The 25,576-nt window shown below is 43.9% G+C and overlaps 1 protein-coding gene across 7 annotated transcripts in view; it reads right to left on the reverse strand.

Annotated features, from left to right (window-relative positions):
* The window catches only part of LOC130363088 (calpain-8-like), a 92,711-nt gene that overhangs the window by 28,040 nt on the left and 39,095 nt on the right, over positions 1-25,576 (reverse strand). For all 7 annotated transcript variants that reach the window (XM_056568432.1, XM_056568431.1, XM_056568433.1 and 4 more), the window contains exons 3-12: positions 22,173-22,242; positions 12,469-12,587; positions 10,403-10,536; positions 4,840-5,005; positions 3,577-3,660; positions 3,411-3,496; positions 2,782-2,856; positions 2,268-2,425; positions 1,975-2,150; positions 321-526 (exon numbers count right to left, since the gene is read on the reverse strand). In XM_056568432.1, the coding sequence (XP_056424407.1) occupies positions 321-526; positions 1,975-2,150; positions 2,268-2,425; positions 2,782-2,856; positions 3,411-3,496; positions 3,577-3,660; positions 4,840-5,005; positions 10,403-10,536; positions 12,469-12,587; positions 22,173-22,242 (1,274 nt within the window). The remainder of the gene's footprint in view (positions 1-320; positions 527-1,974; positions 2,151-2,267; positions 2,426-2,781; positions 2,857-3,410; positions 3,497-3,576; positions 3,661-4,839; positions 5,006-10,402; positions 10,537-12,468; positions 12,588-22,172; positions 22,243-25,576) is intronic.

The raw sequence follows: 25,576 nt of genomic DNA on the forward strand, positions 1-25,576 counted from the left end.
GTTCCCCCGATGTGGGGACAGCGCTCCGCTGGGTTGATAATACATTCCGAGGGGGAGGGGCCCAACCGGTATTGCGGTATGGGGGAAAATTCATATCATGCAGCCCAAAAAATTCAGTATTCGGTATGAACCGGTATACCGCCCCGCCCTAAAGGAGCCTAATGTGGAAATACAATCAAGGAATTATACAGAAATATAACAAATAACCAATCACAAGAGCGGTGCTGCCACTGAATGCTCCTTAGGCTTTTCCCAAGTCCGTGCTGGGCACCAAAAGTAGCACCCATAAGATGAATAGTCCCATTGACTCTTCTACTTACAGAGTTTCAGCTTCTCTCTCTGTGAAGACTCGTATGCAGAAATCGGCCTCTTGAGATGGATAATAAGTAGAAGGAACAACCACATAGTCTCCAACCGGCAGCTGGAAACGTTTGGACACGTCGCGATGACTTTTGTAAATGTCTGTGCGGGCAACTTCTTTGTTTTTCTTGAAGAAATCTTTGCCCAGTTGACCATTGGATGGAGACTTAAAGAAACGTGTAATAATTCACTTAAATTTACATATACTGGTAATATAATAACTTGTAATAGGAGATATTAGATGGCCTGATGCTCACTGTAAGCTAACGCCGATCTCATAGAAGCCTTTATATGGATGAAGCATTTTGCAGGAGGGGCCCTGTGTACTTTTGGTAGATCTTTGGTGGGCCCTTGGCTGTCATCTCCAGTACAGAGTGGCTGTATGCCTGGCAGCTGTCTACCCTTTCAATAATGGTCTATAGTGATTGTGAAGTGATCAGAGGGATCTGTTTAGGTAGGGTGGCACCTCTATATAGACAGGTCTTGGAACCTGGAAAGAAGTGATTACATATAACCCCTTAGGAGCCTAATGGCACAGATCATCCTCAGTCTCTAGTGATGAGCGGCATAGGCCATATTTGAATTTGCGAATATATGGATGAATATTCGTCATATATTCGCATATTTGTTTTTTGCGCATATGCGAAAATATATGCTCATATTCGCGAATATTGAGCCCTCCCTTCTTTAATGCTATAGGGAACTATGACTGGTGCATTAACTCTGTGATTTTTTGCCCATTGAAACCAATAAGCCCATTGTGGTCTATGGGGATCTCATGGCATGTAAAACAGTAAAACAGTAAGATAAGCAGGACCGTCTTGGCACTACAGAGGAATGGGAGACCACCACTGGTTTGAGTCCTGGGGTGGGACAGAGTGTTACAGTGTTGTGGTTTAACTTTCCTTTCCTGGGAAAGCTGCTGAGTTGCCCATAGCAACCAATCAGATCGCTTCTTTCATTTTTCACAAGGTCTCTGCAAAATGAAGGAAGCGATCTGATTGGTTGCTATGGGCAACTCAGAAACTTTTCCTCTGGACAGGTTTTGATAAATATCCCTCTATGGGGGAGATTCATCAAAACCAGTGTAGAGGAAGAGTTGTGTAGTTGCCCTTAGCAACCAATCAGATTGCTTCTTTCATTTTTCAGAGGCCTTTTCAAAAATGAAAGAAGCAATCTGATTGGTTGCTATGGGCAACTCAGCTGCTTTTCCAGGAAAGTAAAGTTAAACGACAACACTGTAACACTGTAACACTCTGTCCCACCCTGGGACTCAAACCAGTGGTGGTCTCCCATTCCACTGTACTGCCGAGACGGTCCTGCTTATCTTACTGTTTTACATGCCGTGAGATCCCCATAGACCACGATGGGCCTATTGGTTTCAATAGGCAAAAAAATCACAGAGTTAATGCACTAGTCACAGTTCCCTATACTATTAAAGAAGGGAGGGCTCAATATTTGCGAATATGCCCATATGCGCATAAATTTTCACATATGCGGAAAAAAATGAATATTCGTAACTACGAAGATATAGTGCTATATTTGTGAAATTGCGAATATGTGATATTCCCAATAAAAATTGTGAATTTTCGCAAGCAACACTATCAGTCTCACCTTGTATACATAGTAGCCAATGCTAAACAGTTCTCCTCCTTCAGGTTTCTTCCTTCTTCGTTCCTTCTGGATAAGACTCACAATGACCGTACACAAAGACCTTCCTGTGCCCCCTATGGGATCCTCATCAGGTTCCTCCAGCTTGATCCGGAATTGAGGATTGGTCCAAAAATTTGCTGTTAGGAAAACAAAGATATTATAAGCGAAGGTGTGATCAGCATATTTTACTAAAAAATCTGCATATTTGACTAAAATTACCAGAATTCCTATCAATAGTGGATAACGTTACTCACGATTTCCCTTGCACCCTCCCGCGGTGCATCCAGCTGTCCAGCTCCCGTTGTATTCTGTCAGACACCATTTATGTTTATCGTTACAGCATTCATGGACCAGACAAAGATGACAAATTTCCACTCGATAAAATTCCACTAGAAAGGAAGAAAATGGCATCCTAAAAAGAAAAAGAAAATCATAAAACTACCTGGGGGGTTCTAGTGGGGACAACAGCACCCTCAAAGTAGCACTTACAGCAGGGCCCCTCATTCTTCCAGAAGTCAGAGATGGGCCTCTTCCACCTTTCCCAATGGTCACAGCTGGGCTTCCTTCCACCAACCCCCAGTACTTACAGCTGGGCTTCCTTTCTTCCTTCCCCAGTACTTACAGTTGGCCTTCCTATATTCCCCCAGTACTTACAGCTGGGCTTCCTTCCTCTCCCCCAGTACTTACAGTACATATGTGATATTATTTTAAATGTGGTAAATTTGGCAGTTTTAGCACATAATACACAACCCTTAGCGATGTACTCACCAGGCTTCTCCATCATCACATTCAACTCTAAGATCGGCTCTCACGTTTGGGTCAACTTCATTCCATTCTGATGCACTGCAAGAGAGAAAGATAGCGATTTATAAAAAAAAATATATTATGTTTTATTGATTATGTATTTGGTAAATATACTCATTTGCCTCCATCATCTCCCCCTCTAAATGATATAGGCACAGATAGTACTGCCTAATTGTCTTTTCCTGTAAAGGATGCAGGTAAATCTAGTAAAAGCTTCCTGTTCTCCCTTTAAATGATGTAGGTACAGATAGTACTGCCCCTCATCTCCTCATATTAATGATATAGGCACAGATAGTACTGCCCCTCATCTCCTCAAATTAATGATATAGGCACAGATAGTACTGCCTCATTTTATATCTCTGTAAATAATTTAGGTACATCTAGTAAAAGCTTCCCGTCTCACACTTCAGATAACATAGGTATAAATAGGATTGGGCATGGCCGCGACTTCACAAGCCTCCGCCCTGCATCAGCAGTCATCCGGCATGGAGCGGTGATCGCTCTGCGCATTGGATGTCTGGGGTGCCGCAGCCGAGATTGTGGCGGTCCCCAGCAGACGCAGACGTTTGCTTTCAGCCCATAAATGAACTTACCCATCACTCCAGGCTCCGTTCCATTCTTTATAACCCCATGGATTCCTCACTCTCACAATCTGGACAGTGTCACCACGATAGGGGATCTGTATAAGTGAAAATCTATTAACCTTTTGTTTACAGGTCAGTTATGACAACTAAGTCCTCTGTATGTTATATACATCACCTCTTCAGCTCCGGTCAGTGAATACGCATGGTTCTTCACCACATTGGTGTTGACAACGATTTCTCCTTTTCCATCAGAAGATTGCTGTGATAAATTATTAATATATTTATTTATTATTACGTTATCCTTATGAATTGTTTGCAGTATTTCATCAGTATTTATGCAGTTTCACAGAAACCTTCCGGTCGCATTGGTACCCAAGACAGAGATGGCACTGTGGTGTCCCGGTACCGTATCTAGTGTAGAGGTCCCCAAAGTCAGAGTAACTATGCTCAGGTAGGATCCCTCAGGTGGGACAGCTCCCAGTCGCTTCTCCTCTACTCTAATTCTCTAATGGTAATACTTGTATATATTTGATAATAATGTATATCTAATATAATGTATAGTACTTACCTTGTTTGGCGTTGCAGGACCTTCAGTCATGTGACCATGTTAATATCCTCTATGGTATGTTGGAGGACCTTTGGAGGCCCTTGGGTCACATGTTGCCCACAATCCTTTGTAATGGTGATTGACACAAGTATTGAACCAGTTAGCACTAGTCCATCCCCTGCCCATATAAGGGAGCTGCAGCCAATTATCGCTCTCTTGGGTTGCTGCTCTCGTGGATGCCGGACTAGCAGGACGGATCTGCGCAACTTGCAAAGACACGCTAGGCCTTAAAACCTACTGGCCTCAGCTGAACTAAAACCGTGAGTTCTAAACTACCCCCGCTAAAGCTAGCGTGACTACTGGACCGCAACTAAATCCCCTAAATCCAGTGGAACAGCTCATATTACCTTAAATACTCTAAATTGCTAAAGTCCCAACCTTTGTCAATCTCCAAAGAAAGCAGTTGTATGCATAGAGACTGTTCCATTCATGAAGTTTGCAGAAAATCTTCAGTAAAAGTTAAACCTGTTTCAGAAAACTCTCCGGTTGTGGACATTCTATTATTATCTACCTCCCTATCACTCTTGGGAAGGGTGGCGGTAGGACAAGCATTACTGAGGAGCCCCCACCCTGGTGTCACGAATAGCAAGGGTTAACAAGCACCCTTTAATCACCGCACAGCTACACTCCCCATACCCAACTCCCCCAGGCTATCACAGCACTTCTCTCCTTACCCCTCATTATCCTTTATATTATTCTATATACTATGTACTATATCACATATCTCAACAATGCAATACAATGTCTTCATAATACTACTAAATAGCAGTGACAGCCGATGGACCCTGTGCAACCCCAAAGACCAACCCTGACAAATCCCAGTAGACTTACAGTGCAACATGTGACCAGCGATCTCTGTCTCAAGGCTTTTTGGATGATCTGAAACAAGTTATCTGGAGCATTACTGAAATAATACAGTTCTCCGACCCCACCGGTGAAGTCCTCCAGAGCTTCTAGTGGTAAACCTCCAATAAGTGCTTCATATGAACCGTTCACCCTGTAAATAAATACATATAAGTATAATATAATACAAATAAATAGTCTTTTGTTATACTCTACCTAATGTCTTATGTATTTTTGTTGTATTGTTTTTTTACAATGGCTGGACATAGCAGCAGTCTGTGTAGGTTAGTCTTCAGTGTATAGCGGTGGACAGTGCCGGCAGTAGTTCCCTGTAATTACTAAATAATGCAGACAAAAAAGTACTGCCGTCACCCGTAAAAGATATAGGGACTGTTAGTCCTGGTAACTATTGCTTCTTAAAAATGATAGATAAATATATTGCTGCTTCCCTGTCTCCCTGTTAAAGAGCTAGCACCAGTAGGTAGCACAGCCTTTCTATCACACTCGGTAAATAATGTCAGTACAGATAATACTGCTTTCCCGTCTCTTCCTATAAATGATATAAGCACAGATAGTACTGCCTCCCTGTCTCTTCCTATAAATAATGTAGGCGCAGATAATACTGCCTTCTTTCTTCTTCCAGTAAAGGATGTAGGTACAGATAATACTGCCACCCTGTCTCTTCCTGAAAATGATGCAGGCACAGATAGTACTGCCTCCCTGTCTCTTCCTATAATTAATGTAGGCACAGATAGTACTGCCTTATTTTATCGTCTTGTAAATTATTTAGGAACAGATAGTACTGCTTTCCTGTCTCTTCATGTAAATAATGTAGGCACAGATAGTACTGCCTCCCTGCCTCTCCTTGTAAATAATGTAGGCACAGATAATACTGTCTCCCTGTTTCTTCTTGTAAATGATGTAGGCAAAGTTAGTATTGCCATCTTTCATCTTCCTATAAATGAGCACAGATAGTACTGCCATCTTTCATCTTCCTATAAATGAGCACAGATAGTATTGCCATCTTTCATCTTCCTATAAATGATGCATACACAGATAGTACTGATCTATTTTATCTTCTTGTAAATTATTTAGGTACAAATAGTACTGCCTTCCTGTCTCTTCACGTAAATAATGTAGGCACAGATAGTACTGCCTCCCCACCTCTCCTTGTTAATAATGTAGGCACAGATAATACTGTCTCCCTGTTTCTTATTGTAAATGATGTAGGCACAGTTAGTACTGCCTCCTTGTCTCTTCCTATAATTAATGTAGGCACAGATAGTACTGCCTTATTTTATCGTCTTGTAAATTATTTAGGAACAGATAGTACTGCTTTCCTGTCTCTTCATGTAAATAATGTAGGAACAAATAGTACTTCCTCCCTGCCTCTCCTTGTAAATAATGTAGGCGCAGATAATACTGTCTCCCTGTTTCTTCTTGTAAATGATGTAGGCAAAGTTAGTATTGCCATCTTTCATCTTCCTATAAATGAGCACAGATAGTACTGCCGTCTTTCATCTTCCTATAAATTAGCACAGATAGTACTGCCGTCTTTCATCTTAGTACTGCCGTCTTTCATCTTCCTATAAATGAGCACAGATAGTACTGCCATCTCTCATCTTCCTATAAATGATGCATGCACAGATAGCACTGTCTTCTTTCATCTTTCTGTATATGATGTAGGCACAGACAGTACTTCTTCCTTGCCTCTCTGTATGTGGTAAGTCATCCCACATTAATGTAATATTCTTAAGGTGTACTGCTAATATAGGTCATTAATGTAATCCATAAATCAGCTATAACTTCATAAAGTTTGTGTTTAAGCAACTTCATCTAGTCTCCATCATGGTCTTTCATATGTTGTTACTACTCCTAAAAATGTTTATTGCACTGTAGGTAGCCTAAGGTATTTCTACCACTATTATACTTTAATGGGTAATGTCACTTTTAAAAACTTTTGATGTTGTAGAGACATTACAAAAGTTTTCATCCCGCTTTTTCTAACACTTGGTCAGAATCTGAATGCTCAGACCCCCAACCGATCAAAACTTTAGACGTGTCTCTACAACACATCTGAGTCAGGTGCACTTCAATACTTGGAATGTCATACTGTATTTGTCTTGCTGACTTAAACCCTGATATTTAGCCAAGCTAAGTGTGCAAATTATGGTTACATAGTTCTTAAAGGGGTGCTCCGCCCCTTATGGTTATCCCCTATCCAAAGATGTCTGATCCCAGCTGGGACCCCCACGATCTATGTGCAGCACCTGGCATTCCTTTAGAATGCTGGGTGCAGGTGGTGGGGGTCGTGACATCACTGCCACGCCCCCTTGTGATGCCATGCCACGCCCCCCCAATGCAAGTCTATGGGAGGGGGCATGACGGCGTCACGCCCCTTCCCACAGACTTGCATTGAGGGGGCGTGGTGTGACGTCACGAGGGGGTGTGGCCATGTCATCACGACCCCCTGCCGCCTGCAACCAGCGTTCGGAACAAAATGTTCCGAATGCCAGGGCAACGGAGTACCCCTTTAAGGTTGAAAAAAGGCCAGAGTCCATCAAGTTCAATTTATATATGGTTATTTCAATGGAGATGAATCTCAATCAAGAGATTAATCAATATTGGTGTTTTCATCAAATTCAACCAAAGGGGTATGGGTGGAAAAGGAGGGGATTCTATATTCCTGCATATGCATTAAAGGGGTTCTCCAACATAAGGTGACTTTAGTACGTACCTGGCAGGCAGTAATGGACATGCTTAGGAAGGATCTGCGCTTGTCTTGGGGCTAAATGGCTATGTTGTGAGATTACCAAAATGCTGTGGCTATCTTTTTGTGAACTGGCTATTTCCTGCTGGAGTTCCCTCCTTCCAACTTCAAGTCCCATGATTCCTTGGAAATGTGAGGTGACTTTTCTCCTTCCCACACATCAGCTACCCCAATCACTGAAACACACCTGTGCTCTCTCCCATGCAATAGACCAGTGTTTTCTAACCAGGGTGCCTCCAAGCTTTTGAAAAACTGCAATTCCCTGCAGAATGATCTCCCTCCCACCCAGCGGTTGTACCACTCATTACTGTTAAAAATAAACCTTGGGGCAAAGATCACAGAAGAATTGCGAGATCACCATCACCCACAGGTACAGACACTATATTATGAATTACACTAACTTTACAGCCCCTGTAGCATAGTCAAAGAAAATATAATTCCTGGAATACCCCTTAAATGTTGTGTTGTTCTAAGAATGTATTTAAAGGGGTACTCCAGTGCTCCAGCATTCTGAACATTTTGTTCAGAACGCTCGGAGCCGGGGGGCCTTGATTATGACGTAACGGCCAAGCCCCCCTGGTGACGTCATGCTATGCCCCCTCCATTTATGTCTATGGGAGGGGGCGTGTTGGATGACATGCCCCTCCCATAGACATGAATGGAGGGGGAGTGGCATTACCAGGGGGCATGGTAGTGAAATCACGACCACTGCCACAGGAACCCAGCGCCCCAGAGGCAGGACCCCCGCGCCCAGACATCTTATCCCCTTTACCTTGGATAGGGGATAAGATGTCTAGCAGCAGAGTACCCCTTTAAGCCCTTTAACCCCTTTAAGTCTGAAGCCCTCAACTGTTTATGCAGTGAGCAGTTTCTGAAGTAGACTGTTCAATAAATTCACAGTTCTTATGGTAAAGACGTCTTGTTGCCCCTGGAGACTGAACCTGAGAGGGGGGGTTAACCTGAAAAACAGTTTTTCCTCATATTTTTGGGCAATTTATACATAGATGTTGGTCTTAGAGGGGTACTCTGCCCCTAGAAATCTTATCCTCTATCCAAAGGATAGTGGATAAGATGTCTGATCCTGGGGGTCCTACTGCTGGGGACCCCTGCAATCTCCCTGCTGCACCCGGCGTTCGTTTAGAGCATCGGGTGCAGCGCCGGAGGCTCATGACATCAGCGCCACACCCCATTCATGACATCACGGCCACGCCCCCTCAATGCAAGTCTATAGACTTGGCTATAACGTCATGAGTGGGGCGTGGTTGTGACATCACGAGCCTCCGTCCTGCATTGCCAGTCATCCGGCACGGAGTGAAGTTCGCTCTGTGCACTGGATGTCTGGGGTGCCGCAGCCAAAATGTTCAGAATGCTGGAGCACTGGAGTACCCCTTTAAATACAATCTTAGAACAAAATAACATTTAAGGGGTATTCCAGGAATTATATTTTCTTTGACTGTGCTACAGGGGCTGTAAAGTTAGTGCAGTTCATAATATAGTGTCTGTACCTGTGGGTGATGGTGATCTCGCAATTCTTCTGTGATCTTTGCCCCAATGTTTATTTTTAACAGCAATGGGTGGCACAACCGCTGGGTGGGAGGGAGATCATTTGGCAGGGAATTGCAGTTTTGCAACAGCTTGGAGGCACCCTGGTTAGAAAACACTGGTCTATTGCATGGGAGGGAGCACAGGTGTGTTTCAGTGATTGGAGTGGCTGTTGTGTGGGAAGGAGAAAAGTCACCTCTCATTTCCAAGGAATCATGGGACTTGTAGTTGGAGGGAGGGAACTCCAACAGGAAATAGCCAATTCACAAAAAGATAGCCACAGCATTTTGGTAATCTCACAACATAGCCATTTAGCCCCAAGACAAGCGCAGAGCCTTCCTAAGCATGTCCACTACTGTCTGGCAGATACTTACTAAAGTCACCTTAAGTTGGAGAACCCCTTTAATGCATATGCAGGACTATAGAATCCCCTCCTTTTCCACCCATACCTCTTCCTTTTCCCACCTTGGTTGAATATAATGAAAACACCAATATTGATAAGCTTGGGTGAGGAACTAATGCAGTGCTTTCCAAACAGTGCGTCTCCAGCAGTTGCAGAACTACAACTCCCAGCATGGCCAGAGCACCAAACAGTGATCTAATGTATATAGGGGCCAGTCAACTATTCTGCCCACAGAAGATGTGGATTTTATCATGCCTGATTCTTTCTTCTGGGAGAAGCAGAGGTGTCTGCCTATTCATCTCCATTGAAATAACCAATAACCATATATAAATCGAACTTGATGGACTCTGGTCTTATTTCAACCTTAAAGGGGTACTCCGTTGCCCTGGCATCCGGACCATTTTGTTCCGAACGCTGGGTGCTGGCGGCGGGGGTCGTGATGTCATGGCCATACACCCCTCGTGACGTCACACCACACCCCCTAAATGCAAGCTATGGGAGGGGGCGTGACAGCTGACACGCCCCTCCCATAGACTTGCATTGAGGGGGTGTGGCATGACATCACGAGGGGGCGTGGCTATGACGGCAATGACCCCCGCCAACTGCACCCAGCATTCTAAACAAACGCCGGGTGCTGGGCATAGATCGTGGGGGTCCCCCCCCCCACCCCGATCATATATCTTACTCCCTATCCTTTGGATGGGGGATAAAATGATTAGGGGCGGAGTACCCCTTAAAACGTCTCCTCTCAAGACTAAACGAATGTAATACTTTAAATCTTTCCTCATAGCTGAGATGTCCCTTATGCCCCTTATTAGTCCCGGTTGGGTTCTTACTTGGCATAGGCCTTCTCCAATAGGGCGCTCCAGAACTCGCTGGCACTGGTAGACTTGACAAACAGCAGTTTTGATTTCTTGGTAGGCAGCCGATCATCCACGACAACATCCACCCACTCACCGTACTGCCAGAACTGGGGGAAACAGCTTATAGATTAGTGTAGGATGGAATGTGACATTGTTCCACCTGACATCTGAGTCACGGATCTCGTCTTAGGTGCAAAGAATAGTAACCGTATGTTTTGTCTTGTTATGGTAACAACTGGATTCAGAGATTTTTTTTCTATGACGAAAACAATTCATCTTATTTGCTGCTCGAATGGGCACTGTCACTTTAAACAAAAAATTGAAATGTTGTAGAGCAGTGGTCTCAAGCTGTGGCCTTCCAGATGTTGCAAAAACTTCAACTCCCAGCATGCCCGGACAGCCAACGGCTGTCCGGGCATGCTGGGAGTTGAAGTTTTGCAAAAGGGAAGCCTTGATTTACCTTTCATGATCAGTATGGATCCTCTGGAGAAGGCGGACAGGTGTTTGGCTGTCCGGGTATGCTGGGAGTTGAATTTTTGCAACATCTGGAGGGCCGCTGTTTGAGACCACTGTTGTAGAGAGTTTTCATGAGTGATTACACAGACCAATAGCTACAATGAGATGGGGAGCAGAGGAGCGCTTGTTGTTATAATTGGTTGGCGTCTGAACACTCAGACCCTGACCGATCAAAACTTTTGAAATGTCTCTGAGGTAAAAAAAAATAAAAATAAAAGAGTTTTCAAATTTGCTGTCCTCCAGGAGGAACTTACCTATCCTATACGAGCCACCCAGAGTCCCCTACATAAGAAGAATTTCCTGAACTAACCCATCAAACTGCATCTATTCTGCGAGAACCAGTATTTACCCCAATGCTGCATCTAAGGCCTCAATATGGTCAACCAGTATGAGACAGTGTTCTTCCTTCTGGATGAGAGCAAAATTGCATACTTTTTCCCATGAAGCATTGTCTGAAAAAATAGTCTGTATACTGATGATCTCCTAAAGCGGAGTCTATGGCATCTCCCTATCCCCAGTACCCTGCTCTGTACTGATGAGGGACAGGAATCCAGGAACAGCTGTCTACATGTGGTGACACAGGGGTGCAAGATAGACTTGTCAGGTCGTGACGCCAGGGCACTGTTAGCCTATACACAGTCCGAGGTGGAGACAGCTTCTCCTGGGCAAGGTACAGGACAATAAACACACCAACATTGGGTTACGGATAACTGTCTTTCACTGAGGCAGGAGTAGATGGTACAACACTCACAGTACGGAGCAGAGTAGAAGGGATGCAGTGTAACCCTTGGGAGCCCTGTTGCCTTGCTGGGATTTTCCTTTCCGTCTGACCACAGTGCTCTCTGCTGACACCTCTGTCCATGTCAGGAACTGTCCAGAGCAGGAGTAAATCCACATAGCAAACCTCTCCTGCTCCGGACAGTTCCTAAAATGGACAGAGGTGTCAGCAAAGAGCACTGTTGTTAGACAGAAAGGAAATTCAAAAATAAAAGAACTTCCTGTAGAGCATACAGCAGCTGATAAGTACTGGAAGGATAAAGATTTTTAAATAGAAGTAATTTACAAATCTGTTTAAGTTGATTTAAAAAAAATAATAATAATAATGGAGCAACTCTTCCTCCCTCCACACTACTACAGGGCAATTTGGGGGTTCCCATTGGGTGGACAGAGTCACCTGATTACTCTGCATCTTCTTCTTAAGAGTACAGTCCACACATGATACCATAATACAGTAAATACAACAAAGTGCATAAACATAGTAAACAATAAAACAGTAGGCCCATCACAGGAGCAGCAGGCATGGCCGAGGAGATCCGCAGCACACAGGACAGCCTTTGGTGCTGGGACACCACATACAGATGGGTGACTCTTCCATTTGGAGGACATTCTGGTCTGGCTAACTCTCCTCCAAAAAGAGGTAAACTCATTTTTATATTTTTAGTTGTGGAGCATGAAAATACATCTTCCCCCCACTCATGTCCTTAATCCTGTCCATATTTACTCCTTTTAAATCTTTGTGCTACCTTAAAGTGAAAGATCCCTGCGTAGTCGGCGTCAAAGCTTTGATCGATGGGGACAACGCGGCAGAGACATTCCTTGTTCAGAGTCAGAGAGGCGATAGAACAGAGAAGCCAGCAGTCACCTGTACAATAAAGAATATATCGTTATCGGGGGGAGTAAAATAAAGCTAAAAAGTTGGCTAAAAGTAGTATGCTTAACTATGTATGGACTCCAACAGAAAAAACTAAAAATACAACTTGTATGAGCATCTTAAAAGGAGGGTGCCAGTTAGAGATGTATAAGTTGGTACAAAAGTGGGAAATCAAAGCATGTAACGGTAATAGTCAGGAGACCAACACATGGTTAACAGAACAGAGTTAACTCCCCCTGCCTCTTTGTTAGGATCCTAACAGGTCACTACACTGAAGAAGCAAGCTTACCTCTTAGCGATTGTCCTTACCTGGTTCTAGCAATAGCTCCTAGTACTCAGATACCCCCAGGACTTATGGTAGTGCAGAATCGTGAGACCAATCAGTAAAATGTATTCAAGCGTATATCAAATGCCAGAAGCAAAAGCAAATGGCAACTTACTGCCCAAAGGGATATTGTTAGTCTTCTGTTACCTATGTCTTGTCCAGTCTGTCTTATATCTCCTATTGGTTTCTTAATATTGTTAGTCCTCCGCTGCCTATGTCTTGTCCAGTCTGTCTTATTTCTCATATGAGTTTTGTTGATATTATTAGTCCTCTGCTCTCTAGTCTTGTCCAGTCTGTCTCATATCTCAAATTGGGCGATTTATATTGTTAGTGCTCTGCTGTCTTTGTCTTGTCCAGTCTGTCTCATATCCCATATTGGTTTCTTAATATTGTTAGTCCTCTGCTGCCTATGTCTTGTCCAGTCTGTCTCATGTCTCATATTGGTTTCTTCAGGGGCAGACACAGACAGCAGAGGGCCCCTGTGCAATGAATGTGCCTGCCCCCCCCCCCCCATACGTCAATTGTTCATCCCCCCCCCATGTCTCATCTCCCGGTAGGTAGGTTGGAAGGTGTGTAGGCAGGTAGTCCCCTCAGACTAGACCCCCCTCTCACTGTAGGCAGGTAGTCGTCCCCCCAGATTGGACACCACCCCCCAGCAGGCAGGTAGTACCCCCAGATTAGACCCCCCCCCCCAGTAAACAGGTAGCTTTGCCAGATTAGACTCCCCAGTAGACAGGTAGTACCCCCAGATTAGACCCCCCAGTAGACAGGTAGTACCGGCAGATTAGACCCCCCCCCTGTAAGCAGGTAGTACCCCCCAGATTAGACCCCCCCCCCCCCCAGTAGGCAGGAAGTACTCCCAGATTAGACCCACCCAGTAGACAGGTCGTACCCCCAGATTACCCCTTCCCCCCAAGTACACAGGTAGTACCCACAGATTAGACCCCCCAATAGGCAGGTAGTACCCCCAGATTAGACACCAGTCTGTCTGTCCAGTCTGTCTCATATCTCATCTTGGTTTTGTTGATACAGGCCAGACAAGACATAGACAGCAGAGCAGTAACAATATCACCAAAACTGATATGATTCGATGATCAGAGTGATGTTCCCAGCAGGAACTCTGCCGAGCTGGATACTTCTTTGGCACCGATCAGCAGATGAAGAGCAGAGCCAAGTTCATTCAGTCAAAGAAAGATCTTTATTTCAGGGGTAGACACTGCATTTCTAGCGGTTAAAACCCACTCTGTCAGGTCATGTAACATGGTGTTATGGCATCATACATTTAGAGACACTGGTTCACCATCACAAAGAGGCGCAGGTGACGTCATCAGAGCCTCAATATGGACTCTATGTCATGGGAACCTCCATGAAAAACCAATTGTGCTTTCATTAAATACATAGTCCCATACATGCACAATACACAGACCAGACTGGGAAATCATTAATATACAGTACATGTCTAATAAAAACTTCACAGCACGGACTGGTGAGAAATGAGCGATCATGGGATGTGCGGGGAGGGTAAGGGCGGAGAAGGGGATTAGGAATAATGCTGAGAAATAAGCGTGCCCAGATAAGGAAAGCCTGCATAGGGTGGTAGGTCACCCAGCTAGATGCATAACTCTGATTGTAAGGTCAAGTAATCGGGATCTACCAGGGGTGTGAATAATTTTATGTTTTTTAAAGTGCACCTGTCGTCAACAAAAACTTTTTATAAAATGTAGATAATAACATTATATGTATATTTGTGTTGTATGGGGGTGTGATGCAGGGCAGATGGAATTACTCTAGGGGCAGATGGCATTAACCCCTTGTGTTCATGACGCCAGGGCGTGGTTTATCTTCAATACCACATGAAGGTATAACGCTGGATCCTGGGCTAGGCACAGGGGCAATAATGACTCCGACGCCAAGTTACGGATAACAGTAGCTTTACTGAGTTTAGACAAGTGGAAAAGTCTATACAGTTCAGCCAGGGCCCACAGAGGTGACCAGTGACTTCAGAGACCTTAAGGGCTTTCTGGGACTTGAAGTAGATTTGGACAATTTAGTACAGGCCACATGACTCGATAATAGATGACAGAGACTGACTTGACTTGAGACTGACTAATCTGTGACTCTAGCTTACTTGTAGACTTGTAGCTTGTGGCTGCAGGACTGACTTCAGGCTCCTATAGAATCCAGACACACTCTAGGACTCAACTGTATTTCAACTCAGCAGGAAGCATAAGAGAGTGAAGAGACTCCTCCCAGGGCTTTTATAGGGGAGACTCTGGTGGGGTCCCCTTAGGTCACCCTTAGGTCACATGGTCACTGATACCTCCTGGGTTACAACCACATGACAACTCACATGACAACTGGTGATCACATGTTAACCTAACAATACTTTCTATATGCATTATGCAGTATGACACATGGCAAACAATATATACATAAGGGGACAGGTGCAAGGAAGCCCAAGGGACACTGCAGGGAGGCTGCCTAACAGGGCAGCAAGGGTACGGGGTAACAACTCCCATACTGGGCCACCACAAACTCCCCCTCTTAAACACAGCCGTCTTTGGCGCCCAGTCCTGGAGGGCGGACGACTCGAAGTGGCCACTGGGGCCTAGACTTACAGTTCCTGGGCATTATTGTCAAATGTCCTTCACAGGTCTGAATATGAAAAAATAACTGGGGACGAGTCCATGCAGCACTTTGTGAAAATGTCCATACATGCTCCTTGTGCTAATAGGACATAAAGATGCAGGATTTCTGGAGCTCTTGGGACTTCTGGAGCTGTGGCTGGCTTTTCCTTAGTGAACTCAGGAGCTGGTATTAGTTCAGGACTGTCTGGACGCAGAGTTGCTGGCAGCTGTGCTGGAGAGGCTAGTGACAGGATTGGCACTCTAGAGACTGGTGTATAGGCTGGAGCCAACGGTGACAAGACTGGGACTGGTGTGAAGACTAATGTAGGTTGAACCAGCCCCGGGGTTGGTGAGACACAGAAGATTGCAGGCTGATTTGGAGAAAACATGGGTAATTCTCGCCGGTCTGACAGCTGGAGGAGGCGGTGCTGGGAGCACTGGTAGATCTTCTTTGAGACATAACTTGATTTGATTCCGGTGAATGACTTGTGGTTCATACCCAGGTTTTTGTACTTCATAAGACTCAGGATAGGTTATAGCCATCATCGTGTACGGTTCTGTCTCCAAGATAGAGTCTAACTTGTTGGTCCTTGGGAACTTTCATAGCCAGACTTTATCGTCCAATTGAAGTGGTTTTGCGGAGGCATGACGGTTATAGTCCTCTTGTTGTCTCTGTTGAGCCTTGCCCATCTTCTTGCTGACAATTTTTTTTGCTTATTGGATCCTTCTCTGGTAGTCAGAGACCCATTCCAGGGAGGCTTGCGGAGAGTTGTTGAACAGGCCTGGAGCTCAAATGTCCGGTCTTTAGGCAGCTGCCCATGTTGCCCCATTATCAAGTAGAAAGGGGTATACCCTGTAGAACAATGGACTGTGTTGTTATATATCTCCAGTAATTCTGGCAGCAGTCGGGGCCACTCTTCTTGTCTTGACACAGAGGCTGTTCGCAACATGTGGATAAAAACTTGATTGATGCGCTCACAGAGCCTGTTCCCCTGGGGGTGATAAGCAGTAGTCAGGAGTTTCTTGCAGGTACGGAATTGACATAACTCTTGGAAGAGTTGGGCCTCGAAGGCCATTCCTCGGTCCGTTAGGACAGATTCCGGACTCACAAGGGTTTGTACCCAATTGGAGTGGAACATCTGGTCCGGTGTCTTGGCTGTGAGATCTTTGACAGGTACAATGACAACCCATTTGGAGTAATGATCCACCATGGTGAGAGCATAAGTATACCCAGACCGGGTAGGAGACAACTTGACATTTTCTAGCGCGACCAACTGGTTGGGCATTTAACTCTGGATGGAATGGAGGGGTGCTCTTGCGTCCTTGCGCACATTCTTGGTGACATTACAGACTGCACATTCACTGCACCGTTTCCAATAGAATCTTTGCCAGACAGTAGCTTTGGTCTTGTGGATATGTAGACTTGTGCATTTCGTTTCGTACTAATTCGTTTTTTTCCGAATTGTGCATATTTTGTGCATTCGGATTGATCCGAATGTAATAAATATAGTTACATCCGAATGAATCCGAACTCCGAACAAAACTAATTGTACATACCTACGAAACTGTGAAAAACGAATTTTATTTTTGTTAAAACAAAATTTGTTTAATTTAGAAGCAAGGGACCATTATCGGGAGCGGGTGCACGGAAAAGAAGAGACCCGCGGAGATCAGAACATTAAGACTGGTAAGATAATGTATAATTCTATGTGATTCATTAATACATGATGTAATGTTGAATGAATGAATGAATAAATGTATGTATGAATGAATGAATGCTGCATGAATGATGTGTTTGATCGATGTGTTTGATTGTCGGGTGATTTATGTATAACATGTCATGTCACTTGCGAAAACACTGTTTCTGTTACTGTTACCAGAGTGCCTCCAGCTGTTGCAGAACTACAACACCAACCCAGCATGCCCTGACAGCCAAAGGCTGTCTGGGCATGCTGGGAGTTGCAGTTTTGCAACAGCTGGAGGCTCCCTGGTTCATTGGCAAAGATGCGCACAAGCTATTTTTCATCTTTCATTTTTAAATATCCCTCGCTCTTTTCTAAACTGGGTTATAGTAGGTCAATGAAATGCATAGTAAACGCAGTGGGAACATTTTTCATTCATGAAACCGCAGACTTAATTGGATAATTGCCGTTTAGAGCGTTGGGACCCCAAACGTTCTAAACGGCAATTATCCAATTAAGTCTGCGGTTTTATGAATGAAAAATGTTCCCACAGCAATTACTATGCATTTCATTGACCTACTATAACCCAGTTTAGAAAAGAGCGAGGGATATTTAAAAATGAAAGATGAAAAATAGCTTGTGCGCATCTTATTAACTTACCTGTCTTCCAATGTTCCGATGTCTGCGGCTGCCCTCTTTTCCTGCACACACTCCCGATAATGGTCCCCTGCTTAAAAAAGATTTACCGGAATGTACCCGAATACCGAATGTATCCGGAAAAAAACGCCCGAACCCCCGAATAGCGAATGTATCCGAAAAATCAAGCCCGAAAAAATTACCGAAACGAAAATTTTACCCAAAACAAAAAAAACAAAACGGAAATTTTCTTGTGCACAAGTCTAATGATATGTATTGAGGACGATCATTGCGTCTCTTCGGGGAACCAGAATTTGATGAATCGATCACCAGAGACCGGATCCATAGAATTTCGGTACAACAGTCCTTTGTGCACAAACAGTCGCTTCCTCTGTCGCCACAGACGTTTCAGCTCGTAGTCACACTGAGCCCGGCGTAGACAGGCTGGTACCTTTTTCGCCAGAAGGTAGTCCAACAGATCCCCCATGACTCGACTTTCATCTTGAAGAGTCTTCCAGGTGTATAGGCCTTCTTTAACCTTTTCGGACCTGGGTTCACTGTCCATCAGGGCGGTCACAACATTCTGGTTCACAAACCGTTAATAATATGGGGGCATCTCCACATCTTCCCATACATCTTTGACAGGTGGTTCTTCGCCGGGGTCATTCGAGATAGTACATCAGCATTGACTTTTGAGTTGCCCCTTCTGTATTTGATAGTAAAACTGCAATTGTCCAATCTTGAAGCCCATCGCTGTTCAATGGCACCCAACTTGGTAGTGTTCAGGTGGGCCAGCAGGTTATTATCCATGTAGACAGTGAATAGCGTGGCGGCCAAAAAGTCTTTGAACTTTTCGGTCACGGCCCAGACCAGGGCAAGAAGTTCCAACTTGAATGAGCTGTCATTTGCATGGTTCTTCTCTGTTCATCGCAGGTTACGACTGGCATAAGCAATTACTCGCTCTTGTCCATCCTGGACTTGGGACAGGACAGCTCCCAGACCTTCAAAACTGGCATCAGTATACAGCCAGAACGGCTGACTGTAGTCTGCAAACGCCAGCATACGTTTAAGAGCTCAGAAAGCTGTTTCTTGCTCTTCGGCCCATTCAATCAGTAGTCTTTCATTATAATTCTCCTGTGCCGTAGCCCGTAGGAGAGCTGTGAGGGGTTCTGCAATCTGGGCAAAGTGTGGGATGAAGCGGCGGTAGTAGCCGGCAAATCCCAGGAAGCTCCTGACATCTTGCACCATGCGCGGGGTTGGCCAGCTATTGACAATTTCCACCTTTTCAGGATTTGGCTGGACTCCCTCTGCGCTTACAACATGACCCAAGTATTTGACTAGGAGTCCCCACGCCCCCTCCTATAGACTTGCATTGAGGGGGCGTGGTGTGATGTCACAAGGGGCGTGGTCATGACGTCATGACCCCTGCCGACGGATTGACAGCTCATCTAAAATATTTATATGTCGGTAAGGGTGTTGTGGTTCCAACGCAACCCTATCAGGTGAGTGCATTTCTATATCCAGAAATGATAATGGCACTTAGAGCACCAATATGTCTCTCCCCATTATTTTCTTTTCATATATCAACAAAACCAATATAAGATATGAGACAGACCGGACAAGACAAAAACAAACACATGACGGACTTGCAAACAAACAATATAACCAGACGAAGACAGAAAAAACAGACAAATAAACACACAGCACTAACAAGGCCGAGACAGGAACATACCTTGACGACAAGCCCAACCGCAAGTGGGCCGGAACTTGCTGCCATATTACACTTGTAACCGGTTGTAAGGCTGGGCTCACACCACGTTTTTGCAATACATTTTCCGTATACGTTTTCAATTTGAAAACCGTACGGAACCGTATTGAAAACCGTATGCATTCACTCTCCATTGAAAACCGTATGTTAAAAGATGCATCCAGTTGTGTCCGTTTTGCATCCTGTATGGTTTGGGCAGTTTTTTTCCCGTACCCAAAACCGTAGCCTACCACGGTTTTTGGTCCAGGTGAAAAGCCGTATTGAAACCGTATACGTTCTTTTTTTTAACATGGGAGTCAATGGGCACCGTACAGAACTATATGTGTGTACGGTTCCATCTGGTTTTCACCCTACGGTTTTTGACTTTGCACAGTTTTTTTCTTGGAATTTCAATCAAACAAGTGAAACTTTATTCATAATGGAATGAAAAGTTAAAAACTTATACGTTTTATTTCTAAAAAAAACCCGATGCAACCTGACATCATTTTTCAAACCTTACTCGGATTAAAATTTTTACACACGTTGTGATACAGTTTAGTCAGGCTTTGAGAATCCGTTTTTTTTAAATAAAAAACCCGTATTGCACAAACGTGGTGTGAACCCAGCCTTAGGCTGGGTTCACATCACGATTTTGCCATACTGTTTTCAATCCGTTTTTCTAAAGAAAACCGTATTGCAAAAAACGGATGGAAAAGTATCGGAAAAAGTAAACAGTATGCGTTTTTAAACTGTATACTGTTTTTAAAAGTGCATACAGTTCTGTCCATTTACATTTATTTTTTTTTTAAACATACGTTTTTGAAAATTTTGTCCATTTCTAATGGGAGGGATCTTGGGTGGGGACTTTAGGATGCAAATGCACATGTGCAAAGTAAAAAAACGTATACGGTTTCCCGTGGTTGACCATGTTTTGTCTCTGGTTTAAAAACCGTACTGCAACCGCATACGTTTTTTTTAACATGTACGTCAATGGGAAACGCACATGTATACGGTTCCATACGGGAAACCGTATACGTTTTTACTTTGCACATGCGCATTTGCATCCTAAAGTCCCCACCCAAGACCCCTCCCATTTAAAATGGACAAAATTTTCAAAAACATATGTTTTCTTTTTCTATAAAAACGGACCGAACTGTATGCACTTTTAAAAACAGTATACAGTTTAAAAACGCATACGGTTCACTTTTTACGATACTTTGCCATCCGTTTTTTTTGCCATACGGTATACTTTAGAAAAACGGATTGAAAACAGTATGGCAAAAAACATGATGTGAACCCAGCCTAAGGCTGAATTCACACTACGTTTTTGCCATACTGTTTTCAATCCGTTTTTCTAAAGAAAACCGTATGGCAAAAAAAACGGATGGAACAATATGGATAAAAGTAAACCGTATGCGTTTTTAAACAGTATACTGTTTTTAAAAGTGCATACAGTTCTGTCAGTTTTTATAGAAAAAAAAACCATCCGTTTTTGAAAATGTTGTCCATTTTTAATGGGAGGGGTCTTGGGTGGGGACTTTAGGATTCAAATGCGCATGTGCAAAGTAAAAACGTAAACATTTTTCCCGTATGGAACCGTAAACATGTGTGTTTCCCATTGACGTCCATGTTAAAAAAAAACGTATGCGGTTGCAGTACGGTTTTTAAACCGGAGACAAAATCGTGGTCAACCACGGGCAACCGCATACGTCTTTTTTTAACATGGACGTCAATGGGAAACGCACATGTATACGGTTCCATACGGGAAAAACGTATACGTTTTTACTTTGCACATGCGCATTTGAATCCTAAAGTCCCCACCCAAGACCCCTCCCATTAAAAATGGACAACATTTTCAAAAACTTATGTTTTTTTTTTTTTTTATAAAAACTGACAGAACTGTATGCACTTTTAAAAACAGTATACGGTTTACATTTTCCCATACTGTTCCATTTGTTTTTTTGCCATACGGGTTTCTTTAGAAAAACGGATTGAAAACAGTATGGCAAAAACATGATGTGAACCCAGCCTTAGGCTGGGTTCACACTACGTTTTGTCCCATACGGGAGCGCATACGGCAGGGGGGAGCTAAAAGCTCGCGCTCCCGTATGTCACCGTATGCGCTCCCGTATGTCATTCATTTCAATGAGCCGACCGAAGTGAAACGTTCGGTCCGGTCGGCTTATTTTTGCGCCGTATGCGCTTTTACAACCGGACCTAAAACTGTGGTCAACCACGGTTTTAGGTCCGGTTGTAAAAGCGCATACGGCGCAAAAATGAGCCGACCGGACCGAACGTTTCACTCCGGTCGGCTCATTGAAATGAATGACATACGGGAGCGCATACGAAGGCATACGGGAGCGCGAGGTTTTAGCTCCCCCCTGCCGTATGCGCTCCCGTATGGGACAAAACGTAGTGTGGACCCAGCCTTAGTCATTTTATGTCATGTTTACAGAATAATTCTCACATGTATGAAGGGAATTATTAACTCTCTTGTGACCAGGTCACCCCGGCTATAATACACAGAGTTGGGTCTTCAGTCTGGATGTCACCACTTACCCAGCGCCCCCTGGCGGACATCCGCACGACTTGCCCCTTCATTAATAAACTGAGGATTGGGTTTAATGTCCTGTTGGAGGTGAAGAATAACATTGTTAGATATGGAGGTGATAATGTATCTCCGGGCGATGTCACACTCCGCTCCAGCCCTTCCCCTATCACCTTTCTTATCTTCTCAGATCAGTGTTTCCCAACCAGGGTGCCTCCAGCTGTTGCAAAACTACAACTCCCAGCATGCCTGGACAGCCAACGGCTGTCCGGGCATGCTGGGAGTTGTAGTTTTGCAACAGCTGGAGGCACCCTGGTTGGGAAAACACTGGATTAACCCCTTGTTTCCCAGTCACAGTGCAACAGCTTTTGCAAAACTACAATTCTCACTTTTTAGGACCCTGACATGCTGGGAGTTGTAGTTTTTCAACAGCTGGAGGCACCCTGGTTGGGAAAACACTGGATTAACCCCTTGTTTCCCAGTCACAGTGCAACAGCTGTTGCAAAACTACAATTCTCACTTTTTAGGACCCTGACATGCTAGGAGTTGTAGTTTTGCAACAGCTGGAGGCACCCTGGTTGGAAAACACTGTCTCAGATGGAGGAGATTGTTCCGTTTCCTTCAGATGGTGACAGCCGGAGGGAGGAATCTCTTACACAACCCTATAATAAAGTCTTTTTAGGAAGCTAATAACCCCCCAAATTATGTCATAAACTTGTGTAGGCCAATAGGAGGTGCCAGGTCATATTAGGTAATAAACATTTATGGACACTGTCTATAGCAGTGGTCTCCAAATTTTGGATTTCCAGATGTTGCAAAACTTATGTATGCGCCCAAAAAATAGCCAGAATGCAGTAAGGCTTCTTTCACACTACCGTCATGTTCCTGCATTTTGACAGCCGTTTTTTTGCTGAACGAGGTCATGACAAAATAATAAAATAATATAATAATAATAACAAATAATAGAATATAATAACAAAATAATAGACAAAATAACTGAACATAACGGATGATAACAGAAGACCAATGTCCATTATTTTAACGGGAATTCTGACAAAATAACGGACGTGATCCATCCATTATCACCCGTTATCTCATCCGTTATTTTATTTTCATGTTCTGAGCATGCGCAGTACAAAAAACGGATCATAACAGACATTAAAGGGGTACTCCGGTGGAAAACTTTTTTTTTTTATTTAAATCAACTGATGCCAGAAAGTTAAACAGATTTGTAAATTACTTCTATTAAAATTTTTTAATCCTTCCAGTACTTATTAGCTGCTGAATACTACAGAGGAAATTATTTTCTTTTTAGAACACAGTGCTCTCTGCTGACATCACAAGCACAGTGCTCTCTGCTGACATCTCTGTCCATTTTAGGAACTGTCCAGAGCAGCATATGTTTGCTATGGGGATTTTCTTCTACTCTGGACAGTTCTTAAAATGGACAGAGATGTCAGCAGAGAGCACTGTGGTCGTGATGTCAGCAGAGAGCTCTGTGTTCCAAAAAGAAAATTATTTCCTCTGTAGTATTCAGCAGCTAATAAGTACTGTAAGGATTAAGATTTTTTAATAGAAGTAATTTACAAATCTGTTTAACTTTCTGGCACCAGTTGTTTTTTTTTTAAAAAGAAAAGTTTTCCACTGGAGTACCCCTTTAAAATAACGGCCACTAACGGATGTCAATTGTGAACATTCGTCACCCTAAGACTTCAATGTTAAAATTTTAATCTCCATTATTCTACCATTATTTTTGACAGGACAAAAATTAGTGCAGTCTTTTGTGCCATAAAAAATAAAGGATGTTAGTCATAACGGGACATAACAGGATGGTCATAAAATCCCATTGACATGAATGGGATTTTTTGACGAAACGTTTCGGGGACTTTTTGAGTTCATGAGTTTTTACAGGTGCCTAAAGGTAGTGTGAAAAGGGCTTCACTAGCAATGAATGGCATCAGATTTTGGTGCCAAACATGGTGTGAACACACCCTAATAACAGGTGATGTGCCGACAATTGGTGAGTCCTATGCAGGTGCCCACAGAGCTCCATGTGGATCCATAGTAGTGGCCCAGAACCCGTGGCACCGCATCTGTTCCAGCTTACCAACATCTGGATGTCTACAGGTTGCCGATTACTGCATCAGAGCCTCTTATTGGGAGTTGCCAACACCTGGAAAGCTACAGTAGTCTCCAATCTGTGGATCACAAGTTCTAAACATGCTAAGGGTGCGTTCACACGGCCGTCTGTCCCTGTTTTTTTTATCCCCATTTCAGTTCCGTTCTTACAGGCTGTAAACGGATTAAAGGGGTATTCCAGGAAAAAAAAATGTTATGTATATATCAACTGGCTCCAGAAAGTTAAACAGATTTGTAAATTACTTCTATTAAAAAATCTTAATCCTTTCAGTACTTATGAGCTGCTGAAGTTAAGGTTGTTCTTTTCTGTCTAAGTGCTCTCTGTTGACACCTGTCTCGGGAACCGCCCAGTTTAGAAGCAAATCCCCATAGCAAACCTCTTCTACTCTGTGCAGTTCCCAAGACAAGCAGAGGTGTCAGCAGAGAGCACTGTTGCCAGACAGAAAAGAACAACTCAACTTCAGTAGCTGATAATTATTTATTGGAAGGATTAAGATTTTTTAATAGAAGTAATTTACAAATCTGTATAACTTTCTGGAGCCAGTTGATACATATAAAAAAGTTTTTTCCTGGATAACTCCTTTAAAAACGGTTTTAACAAAATCCCATTCATGTCAATGGGATTTTTTTTACAATCCGTTTACATCTGTTTCAACCCGTCTACGCTCATTTCCGTTTTTTTGACATGCAGCCACCACGCCCCCTCCTATAGACTTGCATTGAGGGGGCGTAGCCATGACATCACTACCCCAGACGCCCGCACCCAGCATTCTTAATGAAAGCCAGGTGCTGCACAGAGATCGCGGGGGTCCAATGAACAGACATCTTATCCCCTATCCTTAAGATCTATAACTATATTTATAACTAAGCAAACACATTAGATACAATATTGGGGGAGATTTATCAAAACCTGTCGAGAGGAAAAGTTGCCCAGTTGCCCATAGCAACCAATCAGATTCCTTCATTTTGCAGAGGCCTTGTTAATCACTTTGGGACCTAGGGCATATGCATACGCCTTGATGCCCTGGTACTTAAGGACGAAGGGTGTATCCATACGTCCATGGAAATTTTGGTCCCTGCCGTGCGCCGGGGGGGGGGGACAGGACCTGGGTGACTGCCGCACACATGCCCAGGGGGGTCATCAGACCCCCCCATGTCGGTGATCGCCGCAAATCGCAGGTGAATTCACACCCGCTATTTGCGCCGATTCTGGGTCATACGGGTCTATGGTGACCCGAAATATAAGGGGGATCGCGGTTGCCCAAGACACCCACGA

This window comes from Hyla sarda, chromosome 3, assembly GCF_029499605.1.
Source record: "Hyla sarda isolate aHylSar1 chromosome 3, aHylSar1.hap1, whole genome shotgun sequence".
Lineage (NCBI taxonomy): Eukaryota > Metazoa > Chordata > Amphibia > Anura > Hylidae > Hyla > Hyla sarda.